General features: G+C 44.9%; 7 protein-coding genes across 7 annotated transcripts; 4 read left to right on the forward strand and 3 right to left on the reverse strand.

The window, feature by feature from the left end:
• Window positions 1–1,645: 1,645 nt before the first annotated feature.
• On the forward strand, window positions 1,646–2,540 carry EV420DRAFT_1645858 (uncharacterized protein; the record flags this gene model as incomplete). Its single annotated transcript, XM_060477831.1, has 2 exons — window positions 1,646–2,356; window positions 2,409–2,540. 2 exons carry the CDS (start codon window positions 1,646–1,648, stop codon window positions 2,538–2,540), a joined length of 843 nt encoding a protein of 280 aa, XP_060327786.1.
• A 1,608-nt stretch (window positions 2,541–4,148) lies between these two features.
• EV420DRAFT_1482299 (uncharacterized protein) lies at window positions 4,149–6,948 on the reverse strand (the record flags this gene model as incomplete). Its single annotated transcript, XM_060469885.1, has 13 exons — window positions 4,149–4,600; window positions 4,714–4,826; window positions 4,941–5,015; window positions 5,234–5,280; window positions 5,395–5,481; window positions 5,530–5,739; window positions 5,770–6,061; window positions 6,149–6,275; window positions 6,410–6,459; window positions 6,507–6,561; window positions 6,614–6,730; window positions 6,781–6,856; window positions 6,919–6,948. 13 exons carry the CDS (start codon window positions 6,946–6,948, stop codon window positions 4,149–4,151), a joined length of 1,731 nt encoding a protein of 576 aa, XP_060327787.1.
• Window positions 6,949–10,041: 3,093 nt separating this feature from the next.
• Window positions 10,042–10,449, forward strand: EV420DRAFT_1482300 (uncharacterized protein; the record flags this gene model as incomplete). Its single annotated transcript, XM_060469886.1, has 2 exons — window positions 10,042–10,224; window positions 10,294–10,449. 2 exons carry the CDS (start codon window positions 10,042–10,044, stop codon window positions 10,447–10,449), a joined length of 339 nt encoding a protein of 112 aa, XP_060327788.1.
• Window positions 10,450–13,444: 2,995 nt separating this feature from the next.
• On the forward strand, window positions 13,445–14,930 carry EV420DRAFT_1482301 (uncharacterized protein; the record flags this gene model as incomplete). The annotated part of the gene is made up of 7 exons (XM_060469887.1): window positions 13,445–13,561; window positions 13,669–13,709; window positions 13,896–14,113; window positions 14,277–14,372; window positions 14,420–14,565; window positions 14,636–14,827; window positions 14,889–14,930. 7 exons carry the CDS (start codon window positions 13,445–13,447, stop codon window positions 14,928–14,930), a joined length of 852 nt encoding a protein of 283 aa, XP_060327789.1.
• A 5,004-nt stretch (window positions 14,931–19,934) lies between these two features.
• Window positions 19,935–22,755, reverse strand: EV420DRAFT_1621738 (Zn-finger domain-containing protein; the record flags this gene model as incomplete). The annotated part of the gene is made up of 10 exons (XM_060475733.1): window positions 19,935–20,284; window positions 20,343–20,750; window positions 20,774–20,857; window positions 20,884–21,251; window positions 21,375–21,528; window positions 21,637–21,700; window positions 21,722–22,075; window positions 22,133–22,390; window positions 22,508–22,603; window positions 22,660–22,755. The coding sequence occupies 10 exons, from the start codon at window positions 22,753–22,755 to the stop codon at window positions 19,935–19,937; spliced, it is 2,232 nt and encodes a 743-aa protein (XP_060327790.1).
• Window positions 22,756–22,777: 22 nt separating this feature from the next.
• EV420DRAFT_1645866 (uncharacterized protein) lies at window positions 22,778–23,110 on the reverse strand (the record flags this gene model as incomplete). Its single annotated transcript, XM_060477832.1, has 2 exons — window positions 22,778–22,946; window positions 22,995–23,110. The coding sequence occupies 2 exons, from the start codon at window positions 23,108–23,110 to the stop codon at window positions 22,778–22,780; spliced, it is 285 nt and encodes a 94-aa protein (XP_060327791.1).
• Window positions 23,111–23,340: 230 nt separating this feature from the next.
• EV420DRAFT_1645867 (uncharacterized protein) lies at window positions 23,341–24,840 on the forward strand (the record flags this gene model as incomplete). Its single annotated transcript, XM_060477833.1, has 9 exons — window positions 23,341–23,476; window positions 23,532–23,627; window positions 23,681–23,745; window positions 23,805–23,897; window positions 23,957–24,062; window positions 24,112–24,239; window positions 24,486–24,623; window positions 24,675–24,761; window positions 24,811–24,840. 9 exons carry the CDS (start codon window positions 23,341–23,343, stop codon window positions 24,838–24,840), a joined length of 879 nt encoding a protein of 292 aa, XP_060327792.1.
• Between the last annotated feature and the right edge of the window lie 1,050 nt (window positions 24,841–25,890).

Raw genomic sequence — 25,890 nt, forward strand, 5'->3', positions numbered from 1 at the left:
TGAGTTGAATGAGGATCTGGGCGTCATTATTGGGAGGATTAGGGTTGTTACCAGGATTGTTGTTAGGTCCTCCTCCAGGACCGCCGGGACCACCAGGACCACCAGGACCTCTGGGGCCACCAGGATTGGGTGGGCCACTGCCAGGATTTCCCGATGGGTTTCCACAGCCATTCATTGGCGTGTGAGGGGGGAATTCCCCGTCTTCCGAACCTTGGTCGTCGTCATCGTGACCTGGGATGTCATTGAACAGAGAGGTAGTTGGGTTCCGTGGGGGGTCGCTTCGATACTCGCCCCAGCCATTGGATTCTGATCGCTGGGCTAGGAAGGGGTTAGGCGATCAGTTAGCATCGGATTGGTGAGCAGTGAAGCCACTGTGAAGGTAGGTTTCCCTACGGGATTGTTGGCGAGGGGAGGAATCCGATCCGAAGAGAAGGGGACCTTCTTTTGAAGCAGAGGCAGGGATATCTTCCATGCTGTAGGTTCGGTTGTTGACCATGGAGTTGCGGCTGGTTTCTGGAGGAACAGTGAAAGTAGAAGACATGGTTAGGAAGAAATTTTGACTCAAGGGTTTGAGTTCGAATATACTGTTAGGATCGTGCCAATAGGATTGCGGCAGTAAGTGCACGTAGCGAAATGCCATGGGATGCATCGGGCATAGGCGAAGCTATTAGCAACATCACCCCTGAGCCGAAGCCCTAAGATGGATATGGACAGAAGTCCGCAGGGTGGTAGAGACGAGGTAAGAGATAAGTCCAACGGATCGGAGTTCCATGGACTGGAGAACGAGAGTTAGACTTAGAGTCAGAGAGAGAGAGATTGGGCTGAACCAAGTTGATATTTGAACTGAGTATCTACAGTGTAATTCTAAGGCTTATATACTAGTTAGGAGTCCGATCTAGTTCCTACTCGGAGTGGTCTACATTCTAGGGTTGTCGGAGGATGTATTCTACCGGTCGGTAGCCGATGGGGTCCGATGACATGTTCACTACCGATGTCGGGCTATTGATAAATTAATATGGAGAAGTGAAATATAAAATGGAATATGAAATGGAATATGAAATAGAAACTGGGAATCGGAATCCGTAGGCTTCCGGGCTGTGGTTTGTTGGGTTGAGTGGAAGTCGGGTTTCCGTCAGTGTAACAAGCATGCCAACGGAAACCCGACTTCCACTCAACCCAACAAACCACAGCCCGGAAGCCTACGGATTCCGATTCCCAGTTTCTATTTCATATTCCATTTCATATTCCATTTTATATTTCACTTCTCCATATTAATTTATCAATAGCCCGACATCGGTAGTGAACATGTCATCGGACCCCATCGGCTACCGACCGGTAGAATACATCCTCCGACAACCCTAGAATGTAGACCACTCCGAGTAGGAACTAGATCGGACTCCTAACTAGTATATAAGCCTTAGAATTACACTGTAGATACTCAGTTCAAATATCAACTTGGTTCAGCCCAATCTCTCTCTCTCTGACTCTAAGTCTAACTCTCGTTCTCCAGTCCATGGAACTCCGATCCGTTGGACTTATCTCTTACCTCGTCTCTACCACCCTGCGGACTTCTGTCCATATCCATCTTAGGGCTTCGGCTCAGGGGTGATGTTGCTAATAGCTTCGCCTATGCCCGATGCATCCCATGGCATTCCGCTACGTGCACTTACTGCCGCAATCCTATTGGCACGATCCTAACAGTTGGCATGCTCGTTACAGTATCCTCCAGACCAGCGGGGCCATACCTAATATTCTGAAGAAATGTTCAGATGCGATCAATAGACTGGTGTCAGGGCAGTCGAGGGAGACAGCCTTTTCTGTGCTAGATACTGGGATCCAAGTTTCTAGGAAGGCTCCATTGGAATCCCTCAATCAACAGATGTTCAGAGCACCACCGGAAGTGATAGAGGCCTTTCAACGCAGTCCATTGTTCAGGGGGGTGCTTCAATCAACTGTAAGGAAGGTTAGCTATTACAGGTTTAAAGAGACAACATATTCCATTTCTTCGAGGCACAGAGGGAACAGTCAGGTATTCATCGATGTCAGCAGAGGCAAAGGCAAAGGCAAAGATGGTGATTGTGCCATCAGCAGCGAAATTCCTGTGGTTATCCGGTACATCTTGCAACCTAATCCCGACGACCTGTCGCAAGTATACCTGGCTGTTTGTCACCTGCAAAGTGTGTCTGTGGACTCTGATCCCTTCACGGAATTTGATATACTAGGTGGAAGGCTATGGAGCCGGAATCTGGCAGATAAACTCGAAATCATCGATGCAAGGGCTGTGAACAAGCACTTTGTCCGGTGCGATGTGATGTGGGAGGATCAGCCAGTTTCTGCAGTCTTACCATTGTCCAGAGTCAGGAAACACGTTCTATCAAGTATCTATACATCTAACGTGTTCTGTTTAGATCCTAGCTCTTATCCCAAAACATGAACCCGAACCTGACAACGTGAGCCACTTACTAGACCAAAGTGCGAGGTTGAGTGCAGAGACTGTTGAAGGCAGTTCATTGGATGTGCTGGACTTGGACGGCCAATGATGTACACATGAAACGGAAGCACGAGTCCATTGTTAACGTATTTGAATAATATTTGGGTCAAGGACATCGAAAATCTGGCAGATGTTTTTAATGCAGGTAAACTTTACATATGTCGGGTCCATCTTGATCGAACGACACCCATAGCATTGCCCGTTTATATATGCACAAGTAAGATATATTGACTTCAAGAACAGTACAGTTTCCTGATAGCAATAGCACATGCAGCTTAGGACTGTAGAGACAGGATTCAAAAACAAAAGATATGTAAGCGCATGTCCGAACAATGTCGCATGTTTACAGAAACAGCAAACATCATTTCTTGTACTGACAGTGATGACTGACCGGAGCTTGTGGCTAAATCAACACTTTCCATGGAGAAACTGCCATTCCTGGAGCAAGAGAGCTTAATTGTAAACCTTTGCCCAATATCGAGAACAGCCTCCATACCTACCCCTTCGCATGCCGAGCAAGATGAGTTGGCGATGCACAGTACGGTTGCCTCTCAGATGGAGATACATCAAGGATTGAGTGAATATACTTGAAAGAGATGATGACGAACATGACAGACATCGCTTGACTGCAAGGCAGGAGCAATGCTGATGAGAACAGGCATAAGAGTCATACAGTGGCAGTGGATAAATCAGCACATTGCCCAGATGCCTATTCCTCCGTCCACAGGATGTCACTATACACGCCAGAACGCAGGTAAAAAAATCGCCAAGATACATTAGAAGACTTTTTCAGATTTCTGTTCCAGAGGACCCCATCTCCTTCTTGGAACAAACCATTAGACAGAGGAGAAGTCTCAGTAAGCTGCACAGTAAAAGAACACCTCTTGCATAGTGCTTAACATAGTCACAGTGTCTACAATGGGTTGGTCATCGAAGTGAAGCAGAAAAGGGAAGTAATATAGAAGCAGGCCCAGCCACTCTGGTGATTGGAGTCAACAATCAACTATCTCACTCTAGGCAAAAAATTTGCAGATGAAATATATGAACTTTTGGTGAAGTCTTTTGGCCACAGTAAAATGAGTTGGGTTTCCCACTAATGGTAGAGCTGATGGATTTTCCAGCAATCCAAAAAACGTCCAGCCTTCATCTCTATTCATATCCTTTGCATCTTGACTGGCATGAATGATTTGCCCACCAGGAATGAGTGTATGACCCAGTTTGTCAGAACAAGACAGCCAACATACCTATACAGTTGCCTTCCTTCCTATCTCATACCACGTCGTCTTGATTTCATATGATTCTTCGATTTTTCTTACAATGAGCTATCCAGATAGATTAGTAACTTACGCTTATTTACCAGAGGTGTATCAGCAGAGGTGGCCAATCAGTCTAGTTTATCAATTTATTAATGTTTCTACAATTGAATTAAGACTCATTCAAGATTAGGGAACACTGCAAGGCGATAAATGAGGTAAAGCAGTACTGTTAGATAGAGTAATAAACATGCTGGACTTCTTGTATCAGTCCCAACCTCCAAGTAGCTACTGAATGTCCGTAGTATATTCATACAAACAAATCATGATGATACCAATCGCTTAAATGTAGATGTCCCTCAGGTCGCTTGATGCACCAATTTCGGTGCTTCCTCCCGTAGTCCTCAGCTAAGCTGCATATTGCGGTGCTTGGAGTCCGCACTCTTGTCTTCAAGACATAGACACGTTGATTCAACATGCAATTCTTCTCCTGTTAATGTATCTGCTCCAAAAGCAGAGGGAAGGACAACAGTGACAGTCCACCAGATAGGTAATTTTGGAGTCATGCTCTTCTCATAGCATATTGAGCAAACATGTTTTCCAGTATTTTTGCCTTTGATAACAACCCAATGCTCATAATTATGCAGGGTAGAGGGCTTCATCGCCTGTACCACCAGGAGGGAAACGAGGACCTTTTTCCTCTTTCCCTTTTTCAAATAAACATCCACAGTGGTGTTGTCTGCATTCAATTGCGTTATCATTGTCATTGGTTTGCCTGAAACCTGTACACGAAGCTCCAGGCCCAGAAGGCAAAGATCAGTAACCCAAAGACCCTGATTGTCCAAGCTGTAGATATCTGGTTTGATGTGCAACAATGAGTCATCAGCAGTTCCACCAAGGGGTGGTGGAGTCTTCGATCATGGGTCCCATGCTGGCGGTAGTGACTCGACCACAGGAGAAGTCGCTCACTCTCAGAAAAGAACACCAACCCTGGAGGATGTGTCCCTGGCAATAATTTCCTCACATCCAGACTCAATGAAGGAACGACAAGGCAAAAAAGCACCCTGAGAGGCTTTGAGCAGCTGGAATAAGTGCAGTGGCTGTCAGGTTCTGTGCAATAAGTAAATGGAAGATTTTCAATTGCATGTTCACTTTCACAAAACTCATGTCACTTCCAGCACATGCTCATAGTTGACCGTGTGTTCTCTGTTTGTGATACTAGGGTCGTAGCTCTCCAGAATGATGACCACTCATAATCTGCTCCCATTATCCTGCCCACAAATAATGTCCCTAACTATGCCTATTTTCGTTCGCAAAGGCGAGTTCTTGCTGTAGATGACCATGTGGATCCCAATCCAAGGTGTTTCACTTGTACTTCTGAGGACAAGACGAGTCAATGATCCGGATGTAGGGCTCTCACAAGATAGCAATCATCTGGTTTTGAAAGATGTGTCAGTGTATATAACATGAATAGTTACACTGAGCTCACGTTTCCTCTACCAGATTACGAGGGTTGATGGTATATTCCTTAGTGTCCTGTTCATATAACTTGATAATGGCACGAGGTCCAATCTGCATCTGAATGACCCTTGTGACTGTGCCTCATTGGCCTTCCAGGTGGTGATTGTAACCTGCAATGATTATGCATACATCTATCCAATTGCTGGTGTCGATGAGATTGCCGTCTTTCCATGGAGGATTGATTTTCTGCATAGTATTTTTACCACAGCTGAATTCCTATCAGCCAACTGTTAATGTCAACTATTGGGAAAAGAAGAAAGTCACCTCGAAGTTACCATCCTCATGTTTCATGAGCATGGATAGGCAGAAATCTGACATGGCTTGAACAAAACCATCCCATCCTCTGTCAACACCATGCACGTAATCTCCAATACTGAAGACCTTGAGCACATCATAGAAAGGATACAGGTGCACTCTGGCACCATCATTCAATAAAATCTCAACACCATGCATGCTCATCACAATGACCCTTCCCTGTCATGCATCATTGCCTTGGTGTAGTACTTCCACTTGCTCATCCTTTTCAAACCACCATTCATGCGGACACAGTGCCCTATGTTCTGTGGCGAGTACAGTGGGATGAGCGCTTTGATGGAAGAGGTTAAGGATTGACAACATGGCAGTTGTGGCTGGTACGATGGCTTCATGGCGACATTTGAGTATCAGCAGTCCATGCTCAATCTCATTCTTCTTGTTCTGGCGAGGTTTAGTGATGGCGTGAATGTCCATACTAGTGCCAAAACGGTAAAAAGTCTTTCCCCAACACCACAGTCCATGCTTGGTATGTGAACGATTCCTATTGCATGTATGAATATACTCCAACAGGAATAATTGCGGCACGACCAACACATCTAACCCCCAGTCATGAATAGCCAAGACACACCCCATATCTCCATGATATGGACCTTGCCTCACAATGACCCAGTCACCCTCCTCAGCTGGCCTTCTTTGCAGCATTCCAAGAGTTGTGGCTCGCTCATCCAAGGGTATCTGTTTGAGAACTGGTCCCCCTTGCGACATGATAACACAGGAGCAGGACATGAGGAGTGCATGGAGGGCCGAAATGCAAGAAACACATTTGCAGGTAAACCCATTTACGAATTCTGGGTATGACGAATGCATAATGTAAACTGTCATCACACACATGTCGTCTTCGGAGGAGAAAGGTCACTAGATGGTCTTGAGTGCCACGCTCTTGAGAGTCAACCATCAAGACACACTGAATACGAAGAAATACTCACCTTGCATCATATGTGCCAGAGGGAAATGCTTGCTGAAATTTCTTGCAGCATTTCGCTATGAGCCTCGTGTTCAATCTCGTGTTCAATACAACACTGTTTGCATGCACGATCAGTGATATTGTGCACATATTGCTCGATCTCTTCACTGCCATTGATATCTGCAGAATTTTCTGGTGAGGATGTCGAAGCTTGCCATGCTGCGGGCTCAGAGTCATCCAAGAAATCTTTCAAGGTGTTAGTTACCACACTGTAGATGATTATCAAATACATTGACCTTCGTATTCGCATTCATCAACATCCTCCAGATCTTCATCCGGATCTCCATCCTTCAGAGCCTCGATATCCACAAACTGCCTGATAGTGCTGAGAGGAAAATCAGCCCAATGATCAAAGAAACCCAAGACTATCCTACCTGAGGTATATATATTTCCCCGGTTGACATCTAACGTCCTTGGACCTTGGCTGCCATGTTTTTATGGTTACCAGTTAACGTTCAAGAAAGAACTCATGATTCTGAGCCACTAGGTTCTGTTACGCCAGGTTTGGGCTAACAGCACATTGGATTAGTGGAGAGTAGGAAAAAGGGTGAGAAAAAGGTCTGGATATGGCCATGGGTGCCGACACTCTGGTTACGGCATATTCTCATGCTTTTACTATGTCTGTCCATGAGTTTGTACTCATTATTTGAGCATGATTTACTTATCCCGGAGTGTCAGCTAAAATATGAACCAATACTTATGCTTTACAATATAGAGGTGTGTCATCTCCTCACATCCTGTCATCCATGCACCTCAAGGACATTTTTCACTGCCAACTTGAATATGATGCACAAACCACATTGGTGGTCAGATGAGTTAGAGGAGTCGGATCAGAAAAGGGGATTGAGCCAATGCGGATGGCAATGCCTTGGAACTAGACAAGCAAGCCAATGATGATACGCCACTACAGGGGGACAAACAAAGCGACCTCTAGGAGACACAGTCACACCCAAAGATCTACAGAAAAACAATGGCTTCATCGAGTTCCAGAGGTGCATGAATATCTGAAGAAGCGGATTTGCAGGAAGGATTTGAATGGTCCTTCCGGACCTGATCCTTACCTCTCAAATGGTTATGTCCTTGAATAAAAATGAGACATGCGCTCGAGCGGGCAGAATGACATGTGTGATGTAGACGTGGACTGGAATGATAGATGGCTCTAAGACGGCTCTACTGCATGCTAGAGGTGTACATGTAAGGCGCAGAGTTGTCCTGGACGACTCTTTAAAGATAGAGAGATAGATAATCAGAGGGCCCAAAAAGGAACGCTGGGGCTCTGTGTCGACACGGAACATGTCACAAACCACATGTGATATTCTCAGACCATCTCACGAATTGCAGGGATAAGTGAATGTATCCCGGAAAATATGCCAGTGACGCGATGCGAGCATCCCACATCATATTGACCATTCACATCTGTCCGCCAATGTATATATGAATAGTGAGCAGAAGGAAGGTACCACATTACATTGGGCAAGAATCGCAGTTGTAAGACCTCACATACAAAGACAAGGCCATTATGCGAACCCCCATCAATGAAGCACACGAACAAGGAATAAAGTAACAACGTCCAAAGAGGTGGAATAAATGTGCTGCCACAAATGTCTTGGAGATGAAAGTACCACATCAAGCTTGAATAGAAGAAACAATCCACACCTGTGCATCATCGCTGATGCCGGTCCGGTCCACGTGCAGTGTAGAACTAAGTGGATAATTCTGAAGAGCTGTTCGCAAGAACGAAGATGAATCAGAGTGAATAGACTTGATAACCCATACAACAGGACTCTGGCGTCAAGTTCAATGACATCTGAATGTGTATGAGAAGAGTTTGATTCCTGAAGGGAGTCGCTGGGGAGTCACTGGACGAGTCATCAGAGACTTGAGATGGTGACTCTGGTGTTCGAATGGACAGTTGCTGAAGACGTCTCAACACGACAAGTAATGGGTGTTAGTTTGCTTTATAATGAATCAGTAAGAGCAGGATCGGGTAGAAAAAAACAATGGACTGACGATAATCCATTATGAGGCCATCTTGTTGGCACGTCCATATGCAGCAGTCTTCATTGGACAAACTCGCAGTATAGTTGGTTTGAGTGATTACCAGACTTCCTCAATGGAAACAAAAGAGATGTGACCTGGTACTGTTTTTTTTTCGGGCAGTGGGGAGAAGAACAGTGTCCAGGACTGGCATGGTACTGGTCATGGTAGCGGCAACCATCAATTCTGAGCTGCTCTTGCCCATGGAATATCGGGAAGAGTTCTCAACATTCACCGTTCGAGTATCATTCGGTTCGATGTCGCCTTTTGATCCATGCAGCATGCGATGACCCTCATATCTGTCAGGATCAAAAATCATTAGAAGCTCAATTCCTCTATCCATCCAGGACATGGGAATGCACCAGCATAACTCTTCGTCCTCTCTTACGGTCCATCCCCATCTTTGATTCCTTCAGTATTCAGGAATCCACTGCAATCTTCCTCGATCTCAGTAAGGGCCTCAAGCCGGAGGCACGATGACTTGCCTCAGTCCAAAGTATGCATCAAATCCAATGAGAACTCGGGAGAATAATGACAACAGTATTTAGCAAGAGCGCTGAATTTCAGTGGATGCCAGTGACAAGAGAAGAAAACCATGGGAATGATTTCCCTTGGCTACATTTGGTGTCCAAAATCCTTGACTCCGCTAAATCCATGGCTCGGGGAGATAAGAACTTTGATGCCCACTACAACTTGCGTTTGCCCCTGGCTTGACTTGCCCTGTCCAGCCTGAGCGGTAACTGTGTCTTCAAACTACTTATCAATGGTTGGCACTTGGATTTACGTTAGCACTACATTTGCAACATGCAGAGCCCTACGGCTCACTGTAGGGGGCCTCCAGGTATGGTCATATGTATTCGTTGTGTTCATTCCCTGAAGCTCGCTCGAAATGGAACTTGCAGGCCGACCAGAATGACATGTCCTTCGAGGACAGGTCTCTTCATGCAGAAAAACAAGGACACAAATCGCCAACATACCGCATATAATACTCGGCATCTGGCATTATACGGCATCGTAAGTAACCCTATCTTCTGCTGTAAAAACTGCTTATACCTGTGCTGATGCCCTGCTGCTCCTTGTTGTCCAAATTTCGATTTCAACAACTTTCCACCAGTGATCGTCCTACCATATGCTCTTTTTCTTCTTATCATTGGTTAGGGCAGAAATGTTTACTGTGGCACCTATGTTTTATGTGCATTGGACGTTCAGCAAAACGATGCTCTTTAAGAAAGGACTGAAGCAATAACTCGTGGTCAAGCAGCCGGAAATCATCCTCAAAATGTCCCTCGGCTAGTCGGACTACTAGTTGCTGTGGCTGGACACTAGCCCGCTGCTGATATAGTATACTCTGAAGTACGCAAATTAGTATTTCGTATTCCTGCATGACATGGATCTAAATCCCTGTGGGCGATCTGACAGTATATCATATATGGGAACTTGAATGGACCTGTCAGAAAAACATGGTATCTAGGACGGAATCCCAACCTGACAGTCGACCAGTTCACCCTGAGGCTAATATGGGCCTAGATTTAGCTTCCTGCACTACCTTAGGGCCTGCCTTGGCATCTGACTCCTCTCTGACAGAGGAACTGCCACCACCGACTAGCTTACCAGGTGGAGAGGTGGTTGCAGCAGTGCTGCATGTATGTCGCATACCTGTATTGCAGGGGGTCTCATTGGGCTAACAGATCTTAACAAAGGTCATATCGCAGGTACACATGGTTCTACAGAATCCTCAGCCCACCCTGTTTCTGCTGCAATCAGACATGATTTTCCAGGCACCACCAGACGTTCAGCAGCCTGTTCAGCAGCCTGTTCAACAGACCATATTTCTGTCGCAATCAGAGGTGCTCTTCAGGAATAAGTAAAATTTCTCTATCGATTTTACCAGTGCATATCAGGCGATGGAATCAGTTGATACCTCAACCACATCATGGGCTGGTAAAACAGTGCATGAGAACTACCAGCAGTTTCGTTCCCAGCAATAAAGCTTTTTTTTTTTGCCCTTTAGAGCGGTAAGAGACCTCTCAAGGCTCTAGAGAATCTCCATCAAAGGTTTGCAAGCATATTTGCTCTGTCTTGTTGAATCAGCCGATGTTTCTACAGTACATCATTGTGGCAAAGCACCAGGATCAAGATCTACATATGGAGGTTTATTCTCAAGAAAGCAACACTATAAGGCATAGGAAACTGAGTGGCTACCATGAGCAGAAACAGAAAAGGTAGCACATTCATCACTCACCATCGAAGATATTGGATCACAAAGAGAAGGCAGAGGAGAAGTATTCCGACGAGACAATCAACATAAAAAATGTCAGTTCCCTCTCCAATGTGGCTAGTCGTGCCTCGAGCATTGTGTTGCCTCTTTTTCAGCGCTGGCAGCTTCAGCTTCCTCTGCTAATTTCTGGACATGCTGACAATTTTCAGAGGCTCTAAGATCTGTCTGCAAGAAAAAGGATCGGAATCGAGGAGATAGGCACAGGACACAATTATTCACTGGCTTGTGCGAGATGGAGATATATGGGCAGTTGCTGCTCATTTCACCACTGAGATGACGATTACGAGGGGAGTATCTTAGTTCTAGAAACATCTATGCTACGCAGGAAACATGATCACATCAAACATAGCCTCCCATGCAAATATCCTTCTCTGAGACTGAGATAACTCCCTCAATTCAGCGAGATGGCATGTCATTCAATTTCTATTGCTTTAAGCAGCAAATAGCAAATGGTTATATACTAGTCAGAAGTCTAGGTCAATGTGGTCCTTGTTTATCTGGATCCTGGTATCGGTAGAGTCCCCATGGTGAATATCTGGGTTCGAGGTGTAGTTTGAAGACAGTTACCACTCAGGCTGGATGGGGCAAGTCAAGCCAGGGGCAAACGCAAGTTGTAGTGGGCATCAAAGTTCTTATCTCCCCGAGCCATGGATTTAGCGGAGTCAAGGATTTTGGACACCAAATGTAGCCAAGGGAAATCATTCCCATGGTTTTCTTCTCTTGTCACTGGCATCCACTGAAATTCAGCGCTCTTGCTAAATACTGTTGTCATTATTCTCCCGAGTTCTCATTGGATTTGATGCATACTTTGGACTGAGGCAAGTCATCGTGCCTCCGGCTTGAGGCCCTTACTGAGATCGAGGAAGATTGCAGTGGATTCCTGAATACTGAAGGAATCAAAGATGGGGATGGACCGTAAGAGAGGACGAAGAGTTATGCTGGTGCATTCCCATGTCCTGGATGGATAGAGGAATTGAGCTTCTAATGATTTTTGATCCTGACAGATATGAGGGTCATCGCATGCTGCATGGATCAAAAGGCGACATCGAACCGAACGATACTCGAACGGTGAATGTTGAGAACTCTTCCCGATATTCCATGGGCAAGAGCAGCTCAGAATTGATGGTTGCCGCTACCATGACCAGTACCATGCCAGTCCTGGACACTGTTCTTCTCCCCACTGCCCGAAAAAAAAACAGTACCAGGTCACATCTCTTTGTTTCCATTGAGGAAGTCTGGTAATCACTCAAACCAACTATACTGCGAGTTTGTCCAATGAAGACTGCTGCATATGGACGTGCCAACAAGATGGCCTCATAATGGATTATCGTCAGTCCATTGTTTTTTTCTACCCGATCCTGCTCTTACTGATTCATTATAAAGCAAACTAACACCCATTACTTGTCATGTTGAGACGTCTTCAGCAACTGTCCATTCGAACACCAGAGTCACCATCTCAAGTCTCTGATGACTCGTCCAGCAATTTTCTTCAACAGTCGAACTCTGGTTCTCACGTGCATTCAGATGCCATGATTTGATGGTGCCCAGGGGCATACTATCAAATCTCCTCAGACTAGTGGTAGGACATCGTTCAAAGCGGCTTGCTGTTCACCCATGTGTAGACCGGGCCGATCCTTCCAGCTCAATGAGTCGCAAGTCTTCCATCTGGCGATGTGCTGTTGCACTCTCCGCTTTTCCTTCTCCCTTTATTGTGGCCATATATGTGTCTACTTATTGACACAAAATATATGGGTAACACCTTGAATGCACACCGGAGACCAAAGAGCCATCATGTTTCACTTCTCATGGCTTCTCGCCGCTTCTCTAACCTCTTAAGTTCAATGTTGAACATATCCCCTCTGGTCCTTGCTTGCTACCTGGAATCACGGATAGTCAGCGCTAGACAGTGGGATTGAGGAACTGATTGCAAGGGAGCCCCTCCCAGTGCGCATACTCATTGCTTCGAAAGACCTTTCCCTATTCCTCCTCACATCAGCCGTGGGCCTTGGCCACGCCTACCAGCATATGGTGACCAGAATTCGTGAAGCCCTGACACCCTATGAGATGTGAAAGCCTCCTGATCACTACCTTCCATCATTCGTTCAACTCCTTCTGCTGGTATCCCACAACAAAGCTTTGAGTTCCAATTCTATGCTGTTGAGCTGAACATCCCGACTCATCCACTAGTTAACATGCCAGACTGCAGGGGAGAAAACTTTCTCACCTTGCAAGCTCATCTTCAAGCTCATGTGAGCATACCGTATGTTCACCAAAGAGAACTTCCACCAGTTAACCTCCCTCTTCAAGGACATCTTCGCATTGTCACGTCTTCCACGATCAGTTGACATATGACGCAGTCACTGCAAGCGAGTGTTGAGTCACCAAAATGCCTGTTCGAGATAACCTGTGTGCAGCTGTCGGCATAAATGTGTCGACCATCATAGCACTGTAAGGCAAAGTTCTACCAATCATATCTCTGCTAACACGCTCTGAAAAGTGGAGCTATTGGTTCAAACACTCCAACATCTCTGGCAAGAGCAGATGGTCCTTATCTGCGTGGAACTCTCAGAAGTAACTGTGCCATCATGGACCTGATATTCCGCTCCGCAACAACATCCATTCTCGGATCTGCACTTTTCTCAATTCAGGCCAAGGAAGCTATCGTTCGTGGCAAGTTTGTCTCTAGTAGGGTCAAATGGTTTGTAAGCTAGATATACAAGAATAAGAATTAGAGGGGTGGATTGGCTGCTGAGCTATATATATGAGGGTTAACATTCGAAGTGAGAGTGAATTACTAACATGTATATAGTATCTAGGGAAATTTTCAGTGAATGTAGAGGACGTTACCCGGTGAACTAATGGAAAAGCAGCGCGACTTGCAAGACTAAGGGGAAACGGAGACGCGATTTTGAACAATATATTGGTATCTTTCTTCTGATCTCAATAATAGCACAGACTGACTGTCGTCCAATAGACTGAATGAGACACTGATTTAATATACTATGCATACTTCTTCAAAATTATGTGATTACGGAGGCAACTCACAAAGCAGGATGTAAGCCCAATCGTCTGTGACGCCGTACCAGAGGTTCGGATGATGTTCACATTCGACTGGTCATCTCTTCGCCAGGAGCCCACCCTCGAGACTACTAACCTTGACCGACCGTATCCTTTCAAGCCCTCTGGGACTGTAGAAAGTCTGGAAGTGCTCATTGATCCTCAAAACAGCAGCGTCGTGGATCATACTTCATCGCGTGCATATATCTGTGCTTGAGACTTGCTTCAAATCACATTCAAGCTTTTTCTCGTGCCGTTCCTTGCTTACTACGCTCACTTTCTCTCATCTCTAACCCTTCAAATATCGTCTCTGTCTGCTTGACTTTCTCTGCTTCAATGACGTCCTGGTTTTCTGTCAAGGTGAGTGGAAGGGATTCGTGCTTCTTCGGGGCTCAAGTCGCATATATGCCCAGGGCGTGAAGTCGACCGTGGAACTTGCACTTTCCGGGAGCATTAGTGTGTATTTCGTCGTTCTTCTTGGGTGTCTTATCCTTGTGCTGTAGATATGTTCGTCCCAAAGCCGGCATTCTATGTGCGGAAGTCGATCGGAAGGCAGCCGTTCTTCGAGCGGGACAAGACCAAGCAAAATCTTTGCAGGAAGCGTGGTGAATCGATACTTGACGAAGCTCTTTGCCACTTCAGCATTCGGGTCTGGTGGTCAGGGACATCCAAGCTCACAATCTCATAAGTAGCTGAGGTTTTTACTGTCCCATATAAAGTCTGGCAGCGTGGGATGGCATTCATCACAAAACTTAAGTGGGATCAAACACTATACAATCAGAGGGTTCAACGTGGCAGGAGCTATGGTTTTCATGGCAGAGTTGTCGAACAGGGGAGTGGATAGTGCGGCATGGATCTATAGGGTCAATCAAACGTCCATAACCTTCAAAACTCACAACTATGAAAGGGTGGTAAGTTGTTTTACCTCTGAATATCCAGTGGATAACTGAACCTTTCAATCAGATTTATTAGCTAGTTACTAGCAAGTCTTGGTATTGTCCTGAAAGCGCATGAAAAAAAAATGTACATCTCATCTTTTTTGTTCTCTTTCTGTCCACTAATATGAGAGAAATATAAGCTAGGGCATACCACACGCTCATCGTTTGTAGATGAAGATTATGATCTAGGCAGTACGTTTGTCAGTTTACCATGAGGTCTCACTTTCTAATTTTTGTTGGCTTCACCAGATCTTGTGCAGCCACATTGCCAGAACGACATTGTCAAGTCGTCTTGATCCTAAGCCAATCTCTCTTCCTATTCAACCCTCTTCACCCCCACACTAATATCTTATTTTAGGCTAGGCTGCGGCTGACTCCGTATCTGGAAGATATCCATCCACTTGCATTTTTGACACATAGCTGATGGTTAAATTCATAGAGAAGCAGGCACTAACCCTAACATATCCACTTCTCAAAAACCCCTACTTTTTGTTCGGGAACGGTGAGCAAGATTGCACATCATGTACGATAAGTTACGGTCTTAGACATAAGAGTTATCGCAGCATTAGGAGATGTATACTATCCTAGGCCGGAAAACTTGGCACAGATGCTTTGAGGGCCAATCATGACTGGTTATATTATCAACCACTCGAGTGAGTTGCAAACTCGTGAATGGAGGGTGGAAGGCATGTCTGGGGTCCACTTAATGGTGCATCCCTAGCGAGTGCCAGCCGAGTCCCCTGTGCGTTGTCTTGCATGTCACTGAGGGACTCGGGGGTGTTATGTATAAAGAAACTTTATGAAACACAAGTAGTCTTTGTATTGGTGTTTCCTTTGTTCTTGCTTGAGGTGTTTTCTGAGGTGTTTCATCAAGGAAACACCTTAAGAAACACAAGTAAAAACATGCAGAGTGTTTCATTTGGTAATTGTGGATACAAAGACTCTTTAAAACACGACCAGAAACAAAGCAAGTAAACACCAGATGTATTTGGTTGCATGAACACATGATGGGAATGACTGATCTAATGACACTATGTCCTTATATAGATGTTTCATGATAAAAACATCAGCAGAAACACTGAACTAAAGATTGGAGGGAAAACCAATGGTATTTCGTTATGTATTTCCAGTAAGGTGTTTACTTTGGGAAAGATATATGTAAACACATGCTGGTGTTTCCTGGCCATATTTCAGGCAAAAACACCGACAAGCCCCAGCAGTGATGGCATCCTTGACATTTTTCCGGATGGTGGGTTTAAGGATCTCCACCATATATTCTTGGTTATGGCGTTTTCCGGCCTGTTTCATGAGTTTTTTGAACTCTCGGAAGAAGTCTTTGGCTGACTTGAAGTCAGACTGTTTGAGGTGTTTGAACTCCTGGAGTTTGAGTTCTACCTCATTGTCAGTGCGGAATTGTCCTTTGATGATCTGTTTAAACTTCAGGTATGCAGGATATCACATATGTCTGCAGTGGTCGTCGTAATAGTCACTTCTGGCATACCCCCACCATTCTAATGCTTTTCCTTCAAACCGTGAGGTACAGAAGGTGATTCGGTGGGGATTCTACCTGTGGTCATTCATGGTGAACTGCTGTGAGAACACTGCAAAGTAGTCTTCGCATTGATCAAAGAACCTGTCTATGTTTGTAGCAACCCCTTTGAAGGGCTCAGGTTCTTTGAGAAGTTTGGGTTTAATATCCTCCCAGGGATTCGTCAAGGCCGTCCCCATGATGTAGGGTGGTGGCATGTTTGGTGGTACCACCAGGTCTGGTGGGATCAGTATTGCTCCTGCTCAGGGTAATGATCATAGCGTGGGATCATGGTGTGGTGACAAGGGGCTCATGGGTACTGCCAGGGCTGCTGGTTGTATAGGGAGTGGCATGGGTGCTGCCCCTTGGCTTCCTGGAGTGCCTGCCCCTCCGAATAGTTGTCCCAGGGCTATGTAACCAGTCCATTGTAGAATGGTCAAGTGGCTCAGGTCCACCATGCTTCCATCAGAAGTATCTGGCAGTGGGGGGTACTGGGAATCGTTCACCGGGGTCTGTATAGTCATCCGGATGAACTTGGTTCCATAGGATATTCATATGGAATATTGCTTCTTGATACAGCACGTTGGCTCCAATTGGACCGTTCTTTTCCTTCTGGAAGTACCTTCCTTGTGGGAATCCGTTCCATGAGATTTCCTTCTGTATTTTCTGCTCCATCCAGTGCAGCATCTCTAAATACGTCATTAATTCTAACTTGGCCTCAGTAGGCTCCCAAGCTAGATCCTTCCACAAATTCTGAGAGTATGTCGTCCTCACCGTACTCGCCTGCCCGGTGCTGCCACTCCAAATCGATGGCGGCGTGTTGCCAGGCTTCTTGAAGGTTTCTTCTCCTTTATAGTCTGACTGGTCGGACTCGCTCGAAAGGCTCCATACTTCCGGTAACGATCTGATTCCAGTTTTGGATGATTCTGGCCCACTCCTGGACTCTTTTGATGACCCTCTTGAAGTCTGGCCTTCGGGGTCAGTCCCAAACCCATGGGGTGACATAGGGGACTGGGGCAGCGAGGGGATGTTCTGCTGCGATCAGGTAGATGGCATATGGGATGATGGAAGAGGGTGGTTCGATTCCTTCGAACATGAGCTGGGCACCGGCGAAGTCCTGTACTTGTCAGCATATATCGCAGCTGGCATCAGTGTCATAGGTTGGTCTGCATCCATCGAGCTCCATGGTGGCTGCCTCGGCTCGGTCATCAATGAGAACCAGGGTGTCTGGTCTCCTGCTGGGCCTAAAGTACGACCCAAGCTCGGAGACAGTTGGGGTTCGTTCTTGGGTGGGGTAGCGCCAGGTTTCCCCTCTTGAATCGAGCCTTGGGGAGACCAGTCATTGTGGGGCCCTGGGAGCTCATTACCCGAATAGTCTTCTTCTGAAGTTCCATCCTCCTCATCTGAACTGCTTCCAGTTCCATCCTCAATCATTCCTCCTTCTCCCAAATGGTATCTAAGCTCTCTTTGAAAGAGGTGCTCCCCATCAGAATCATATCCAGGGTTGGCGGTGGAGTTTTCAGTTGAGGTGGGGGAGGAGCTGTTTCTTTGCCCTTGCCCTTCCTCTTCTTCGGTAATGGTAGAGAGAACATGCTCGCCCATGTACCCTTTGTGCTCATAGTGTCTTGGCTCTTCTTCGACTGCAGTGACTGAGCTTTCTGGTGTGGTCCATCCTCACACATTGGAATCGGAGTCGTCGGAGAGGATGATGAAGCAGATGGGGAAATCCTTGCTGGATCCGCTGTAGGAGGGGGGTGGTGTGTCTTCATGTCTATCCTCCAGGACGGAGGTCTTGACAGGGACAGTTTCTTGGGAATCTGGCTCCTGGTTTCTTCAGTATTCATAGCCATATAGGAATGTGAGATAAGCCAAGGCAATGAAGCCCTGAAGTCCAATGAAATTGGTGATGGTTTGTTCGATAGGGTTCATTCATTCGTCTTCGTCTTCGTCAACGTTGGTGAAGAGTTAGCAAAGTCTTGAACTAATTGTTAGTGACTGATTACACAAACAAGATCAAACAACTAAGCGTGACTCGCACTTTGGTCAGGCACTTATTAGTTGCTCGCAGGTTTATGTGCAGGGAGCTTTCAACTAGTTAATCGAGAAGGAGTTCAGACTAAGTTATCGGGTGAATAAACTTTAGTTTGAGACTGAGGTTTAAGACCTGCAGTCGAGATACTTATATACAAGTTTGGTATATCTAAATATAGTACAAGAGTCTGTAACGATGTGTTAAACGCATGATACCAGCATGTTTTGTGCAATCAGCATTGGAGTATTAGCATATGAGGATTATGATGGAGTTGATAAGATAAGATAAGACATGAAATCATAATAGATACCCCATTTTTCAACAGCTTAGAAGACAAATGAGTACAGAATACTGTATCATTTCAATCGATTCATCAGGCTCTGTGATGTGTGACCTTGACAAAATTTCAGTTTTGTCAGTTGCCTTATATAGGCAGATTTTGTACCACAGACAGCTGAAATTTTAGTATAAATTACCTTTTTAAGGCAGGTATAGGCAACCTCCAGTCACTATGACCTGTGATGAGTACCAAAATTCATCTTTGTCAAGGGGGTCTGTGACCTGTGGCTGATAAATTGATCGAAATAGTACAGTATTATGAAAACTAGCTACTTATATATTTTTTCATGTCCTTCTAGTACTTTTTTTATCTTAGTAACTCTTTACTCAGCAAGACTCAGGCTAACTGGGCATCATGCCAGCTCACACAGTCACAGGGTCATCAATATTCCACACACTCCCTTGAGCTCAGCCAAGAGGATCACAAAAACTGAAAAAATCATATGTTAAAAAAAATTTTAAGGCCTCAATGGACTAACCAACTGACTGCCATGGGAAAAACATACTCACAAGGGAAACATCATATAATCACTCCATGTCAGAGTCATCCACCAGTGCAAGCTTTCCACCTACTTAGTCCTCTCATCCTCAATCTAAACACTGATGGTATACAATTTTTGTCTGCTAGCAACAATGCTTTCCTACTGTACATGACAGACACTTCCAATTTTAGATCTGTCGAACTTGACTAAATATTTTTACAGCTGGTAACTCAATTCTCACTAATCCTGCCAATATCCAGCAGCATGCCCTTAGTGTTTTGAGCCTTTGACATTGTTTTGATCACTTTTCCAGCACTCTTTAGGCCATGTTAGGTTATAACCATTATATATCAGCTGAAATAAACATCTCTAGCAGCTGTAACATGCATGCTGACAGAACCTAATCTCAAGCAACTCCAACAAACTGCATTTCAGAATCCTATGGATTCCAATTCCCAGTTTCTATTTCATATCCTATTTTATATTTCATCTCTCCATTTTAATTTATCAAGTACCTGACATCAGTACATCAGGAAAAAAGTTTTTTTCTGTAATTTGGCCTAACATATAGAGCCGCTGTAGGCTATGTAGGCTCTCGTAGGGAGCACCAAGACATACATAGTTTGTGTAGGCACAAAATATTGTTATAACTTAGGTCACCGCTTTGACATTGAAAATGTTACTGTATTACTACTAACTTCAATGAAGATGTTTTGCTTCTACATGCAACTCGGCACTTTGGGCATAAAACTCTCCAAGCATGATAAAACGGTTAAGACTGAAGCTCTTACACTGCTCAAGAATGGTTGCTGAGCTCCACTCTCTGTTGACAGCCATGCCAAATTTTGGAAGCAAATGGCAGCTCCCCACGATGTTATCCACTGGTATAACTTGGGGAACATGCTCCCAGTATTGGAGGGAATGAGAAACAGAGTACATTTTGGTGTCAGGATGCAGCCAATTGAACGATGTAAACCACTTGACATATGTGAGTACTACAGGAAGACATGATGCTCGAAGATGCTCTGGAAGTTTGAAAATGGCTCTGACTTATGCTACATGAAGTCCTGTATAATATGAGCATCATTTTTGGATCAAAATCGCAACACACACCCTCTAGTGAAGTTCCCTTGGTATGTATATTGCTAACCTCTTCATCACAACAAACGAGCACAGTATCAAAGTGTGCAGAGGGTTCCTCCTTTCTTCCTGGACCAGATGGGACAGCAGGAGTTGCTCGTATGCGACTAACTTGATGGTAATGTCTGACTGTTGAAAGATTAGGTATTGGAATTGTAAGGATCTTGTAAAGGTCAAAGTGATCAGTCATGTTTAGCAGTGTGAGCTTGCAAGGTGGTGGGTAACAGTGAATGATATAGCATTGGATGGCATGGAGGAACTGGGGTGCATGAAAACATGATCCGATATCAGCAATTGTGAGTTGAGAGAAAGCAGGCATGACAGCGACTCTGAATTTGGAGTACGCAATTGTCACACTCATCACCATTGTGACAGCTGTGACCATTTTGAAACATAACCTTCATCTCCATCTTCTGCACCATAGTCTTCACATTCTCCCTCCTCCAAACCAATGCTCATATACCTCAGCTTTCTTGTCTGTCCTGAGATTCCCAATCAAGATATGCACGAAAGCGAGCAGCCACCTCTTGCCATCCCATCCAAGTCGTCATCTGCTTAACATAGTCTTGCTTGTTGCTGGCACAGTATGCCTCCTTGGTGAAATCGATATGCAAGCACTCTGAGTTTTCAGTATTGTATCCATCAGGCAAACCATGAGATTGTATGGAGGCATAATAATGGCTCATTTGGTGGATTTTTGGTATGTTAAAATGTTCCTGAACTCCAGCATTGATAATGATGGATTTGTTTTCATGGAAGATTTTGAGAGCTTTCCTGAGGGCATCAAGAGTTGCTGATGTGTGGATGTGGAGTCGTGAATAGTATATGAAGTCAATGATGGCGACTGCCATTTGCAGCACTGCTGGTTGTACCACACTCTGGAGGACTCCAATAAAAATGTGTTGCATTTCCTTGTGCTCCTTTCCTGTCCACTGAGAAATGAACAAGATCTCTTTTTTGAAGTGCCGCAGACCAGGGAAATTTGGAAGTCATTTGAACCGCTCATTGATTTCAGGTGTCAACACAATCTTCATGCACCAGTCAACGAGATGGTCTTTAAAGACCCCCTTGTGCAGCTGATGAAGGATGTCAGGGGTAAAGCAGGTAAATATATCGCAGAAGGGGAGGTCTTTCCAGAAGGGGTTCCAGACAGCTCAGAGATCTTCTTGTGTAAAGGCCTGTACTCTATGCCCTGTCTGCTTATGTTCAAGAATTACTGATGTTCATTCAGAATCTCGAAGGAGGGAATCAACCAGCTCACCTCTATCCTTGGGTTCAACATGACATTGTGGACAAAAACTCTCCTTGCAGCATGCAATCAGACACTGTTCAGGAAAATCGGCAACATATGCAGCAAGCAAGGGATGCACACGGTGAACAAGACCATCAGCACAAAGGATCTCAACGCCATCTTTACCTGCCTTCACAATTGGTGACAGAATGCATGACATGCAGTAATGAAAGAGCCGATATCCTGCAATGGAGCATGTCTTTGCATCAAAGCATTCAAGTTTTGCAACAGGAAGGTATCCAATGAGCACTGTTGCATGAGCCGTTGGATGATGCCAGATGGCTTTGTCAATATTTCCAAGTGTGAGATAGACTGGCCAGGCACTCTTGTCTCTGCAGAATTGAGTCAGCTGCATCTTGTCTGATGACAGGATCAATGCAGCAATAGTTGCACCGATAGGTAACTTTTTCTGTTCATTCAATTTTGTTCAGTTCTCTCTGTTAATTCTAGAGAATCAATGACTCACCTGTGTTGCCCACCACCACTCTCCAGTCCACATCTGATCGAAGATTTGATTTGTGCCATCCTCATCCACAAATGCTTGCTCTGGAGCATAGGCAAGAAGCTCGCAGAATGCAGGATTACCCATCAGTTCCTTTACACATTCGATTGGATCGTGGTGCCACAACTCGAGATCTTCACAAGCAACTTTTCCATCTGCATCAATTTTATCTCTCTTGACCGTTACTATATTGCAAATCCAGCCTGCTGTCTGAGTGGGAAGCTCATCAATTTTTTTCATGAAGGTTCAGCGGTTTGTATATGATGGTTTGACACATTGCTGAGTCTGTGATAGTAGTCATGTTATCGCCCACAATCAAATAAAATCAGGAAAGCTTACAATGGGTAAGTTGAGGAATGCTTCAGCTTGCATCTGACCAACATTTTTCAGAAGCCATTCCGCTAGCTCCCACTCCTCTTCATCAGTGAAGGGTCCCTATGCCATACTATCTTGATGTAGTTTCTCTCTAATTGTCTTGAATTCTGTAACACCACGGCCAACTGGTACCCCTGCATGGAGTTTGGGAGGGCATGGACAAACATAGCGACTGGTTGAATCTGGTAGATCATCTTCTTCATCGGGAACATCTTTCACTGTTGTTTGCCATGGTCATAATGATGGTTCCAAGTCAGCAGTGTGTGAAGATGCCCTAGGCTCATTGAAATCCAGTGGCTCAATGCTAAAACTGTTTGCATCCATCTCTTCCACTTCAATATCAAGATCAACATCTCCAAAGGCCTCATCCTCATCAAGGTCGAGTGGCTCCTGCTCATTAGCTCTAACAGGTTCTTGAGGTGCTGATGTCTTTCAGGCATCAAACCCTCACTGGGTGACCTCCGTCTTGTGATCAGCGAGACATTTTTTAGAGTGGCCAATATGTCTGTTCAGTTCATTGGCAGTGAGGAACAGTTTGCCACAGTGTGGACAACTTTTGGAGGGCATCGTGGAAGTCAGGATAAAGGTCGAACAAGATAGAGGTAGCGGCGTTTGGACTATGCCCAAATTGGACATGTCCTTTGTGCCACCTACAGCCCATTGTGACTGCATGAAGGAGGTCACATTTTTTCATGTTTTGTTGAACACTCAATAACGTCTTTTGGGCACCACCACCATTCTCTTATATTTAATTTCCCAACTTACAGGACATCTGCTATCACACCCCGATATCTCAGATGCCCATCAAGCTTCATGCCATGACTCATCACCACAGCAATGTTCAGCACATCCAGCTTTCTCAACAGGAGCCTCCACAAGAAGCCATCTCTGAGCCACGTCAGCAAAAGCCTACGCAAAAACAGCAACAACTCAGTATATTCAATCTCTATTATAGAATATTCCCTTCATTTTGCTCACCATTTTCTAGATAAAGAGAAGTCACAGTGCCAGCAAAAGGCTACTACAGAGGTGATATGTACTGTTCAGTGTCAAGAAGAAATTGCTGGCTTCTCTCGCAGCCAAGGTATGCAAATCTAAAATTAGACAACTTGTTTCTTTGATGCCTCGTTAATCTAGATCTCTATGAACTGGAGTTTGAAGATGACGAGCAAGGACCTGCCCAGCAAGATGATTCAACTATGGTGATTTTCATGTTAATATGACCTGTCAAAATAATGTTTTAATGAGAATATTTATTCAGTTCAGCACTCAAGAGGCTGTCATACCAAAACGCAATCCAAACCTGAGCCGCCATGCTCCTTCTGTCACAGACCAAAGTCTGCCACACCCTGTAGTAAGAAATATAACAGTTCTATTGAGTTTTTCCTGACTTTCATATCAACGGCACCATAGTCATTGAAATGTAATCCTAATCTTGTCCGTCGCACTGGTGTGGTCCCTCTTCCTCCCAGTGACCAAGGTCATCTGGATTCTAGTGGTGGGCACAAGGCCAACATTTGTTATTCTTTTGCTAGTTTTTTACACTGTGCTGATATTTTATGCTATAGACAACCAAAGAGCAGGATGGCATAACCAGTGGCAGCAGGACCATACACATCTCCTGTTTAGCACTTTTATGGTACAGGAGAGGGAACATACTATTCTCCTGATGTGCTCAATGATCCAAGTGTTTACAGTAAGACTTTGCTCATCTATCAATTCATGTGCGTTAATCCCTTTGGCATAAACAGTGAGTGATGACAAGTTTGGCACTCATTGTCCACTGAGCACATATCTGCAGCCCAAAAAGATCTTCTACCCAGACACTCATCCCAGTCTTCAAGAGTTTCAACAAACCAGCCAAATCCACACTGTAACAGCTCCTGCAGCTGCGCAAACTTTTTGAATGCCAGCACCTTCATCTATGCTTGGTGTTTGTAAGGTGCCACCTACAACAATTTCTGTGGAAACCACTCATGTTGTCAAATCGACTAAAGTGGCTACTGGAGGAACTCGTGGATGCACTCAGACCTCTGACTTTGATGAGCTGACTAAGGTGGTCCTTGAAGATGCGATCACTGTATACAAAGGAAGACTCTTCACACACAGAGCATTCCTTGACCATTCACAGGAGTACGACTTAGCAGTGGAGTCATTTGTGCTTGTCTGCAAGGCCAGGAAGATCCAAATGGACATCGAAAATGATCTAATGAAACTGGTACGTGATTGCATCACTACATGTTGCAATGCTGACGCTATTTCATAAGATCACCCAGCGCTCTGACCAAGCACGTTGACACGCGTGCAACGCGTTCACACATGTAATTTTGCGAATTCTAGGAATGCAAACATGTGTGTGCCCCGTGAATAATATTAGAGTGCATGTAAGGCATAGAGCGCTACACACTGAGGCAGAAAGCACTATAATAAAAATAATATGAGTAGAGCGCATGGCTTAGACTTAGAACGGCACACTTGTGTCATTTAAGTGTGCAGTCTCAGTGCTTATACACACACACTGTGCCCTCCTCTGCAGTGTATCACTCAATTAAATTCACTGAAGATAATATATTGAAGGTGCTTCGCGCTACATTGATCTATGACGTGCGAACCCTGCCGATCCGGCAATCACCGAGAAACGTCATCCTGAATGAAGAATCAACAAGTCCGAATACTCTAAGGAGTTCTCGGCCAGAGAGAAATAAAACCCGCTGCCCATATGAAATATTAAACTAGAAATGGTTGCACGGCAACCAATAAAATAAAACTCGCTCACTAGATAAGTTGCGTGGCACTGTAATTAAATCCGTGGAGCCAATAAGAAGACACACGCCGCATGGCACGACGAGGCTAGGCCTTGCCAAGTGGAGAAAACAGTGGTAGCACACGCGCCGACACGGAGTGCTGAGTAAAATAATGATTACTATCACTATGGCTGACACGGCATGCAAGGGAAGGGAGTCCGAGGTGGAGCGTTGTCTATTTTCAGTATTTACATTTCATATAGTTAACGGTAAATATAAGAGTGGTAGTTACAGGTAGTTAGCAAGTTTTCAGACCCCCGCAGTTGTACTACGAAGCAGCGCGCTTAGTGTACAACGAAAGGATTTTATTTGAAGCTTCGAGCGAGAGAGTATTATTGAACTTAGAATTATTTTGAACACTCTGAGAGCTTGCGAGGCATGCCTTGCTCGAGCGCACTTGATTCGTTCAAGTAAAGTACAGTAATTGATTGCGCTCTACTTAGAGAATATTGTATTGTGATAACTTGAATGTGCATTTGTGTTTTTGGAACTTGTTTGTGAATTCCGAGTTATTGCAAGTGGCAGAGGTTCGAACCCTTTGGC

Source organism: Desarmillaria tabescens, assembly GCF_030435595.1.
Source record: "Desarmillaria tabescens strain CCBAS 213 chromosome Unknown EV420scaffold_32, whole genome shotgun sequence".
NCBI lineage: Eukaryota > Fungi > Basidiomycota > Agaricomycetes > Agaricales > Physalacriaceae > Desarmillaria > Desarmillaria tabescens.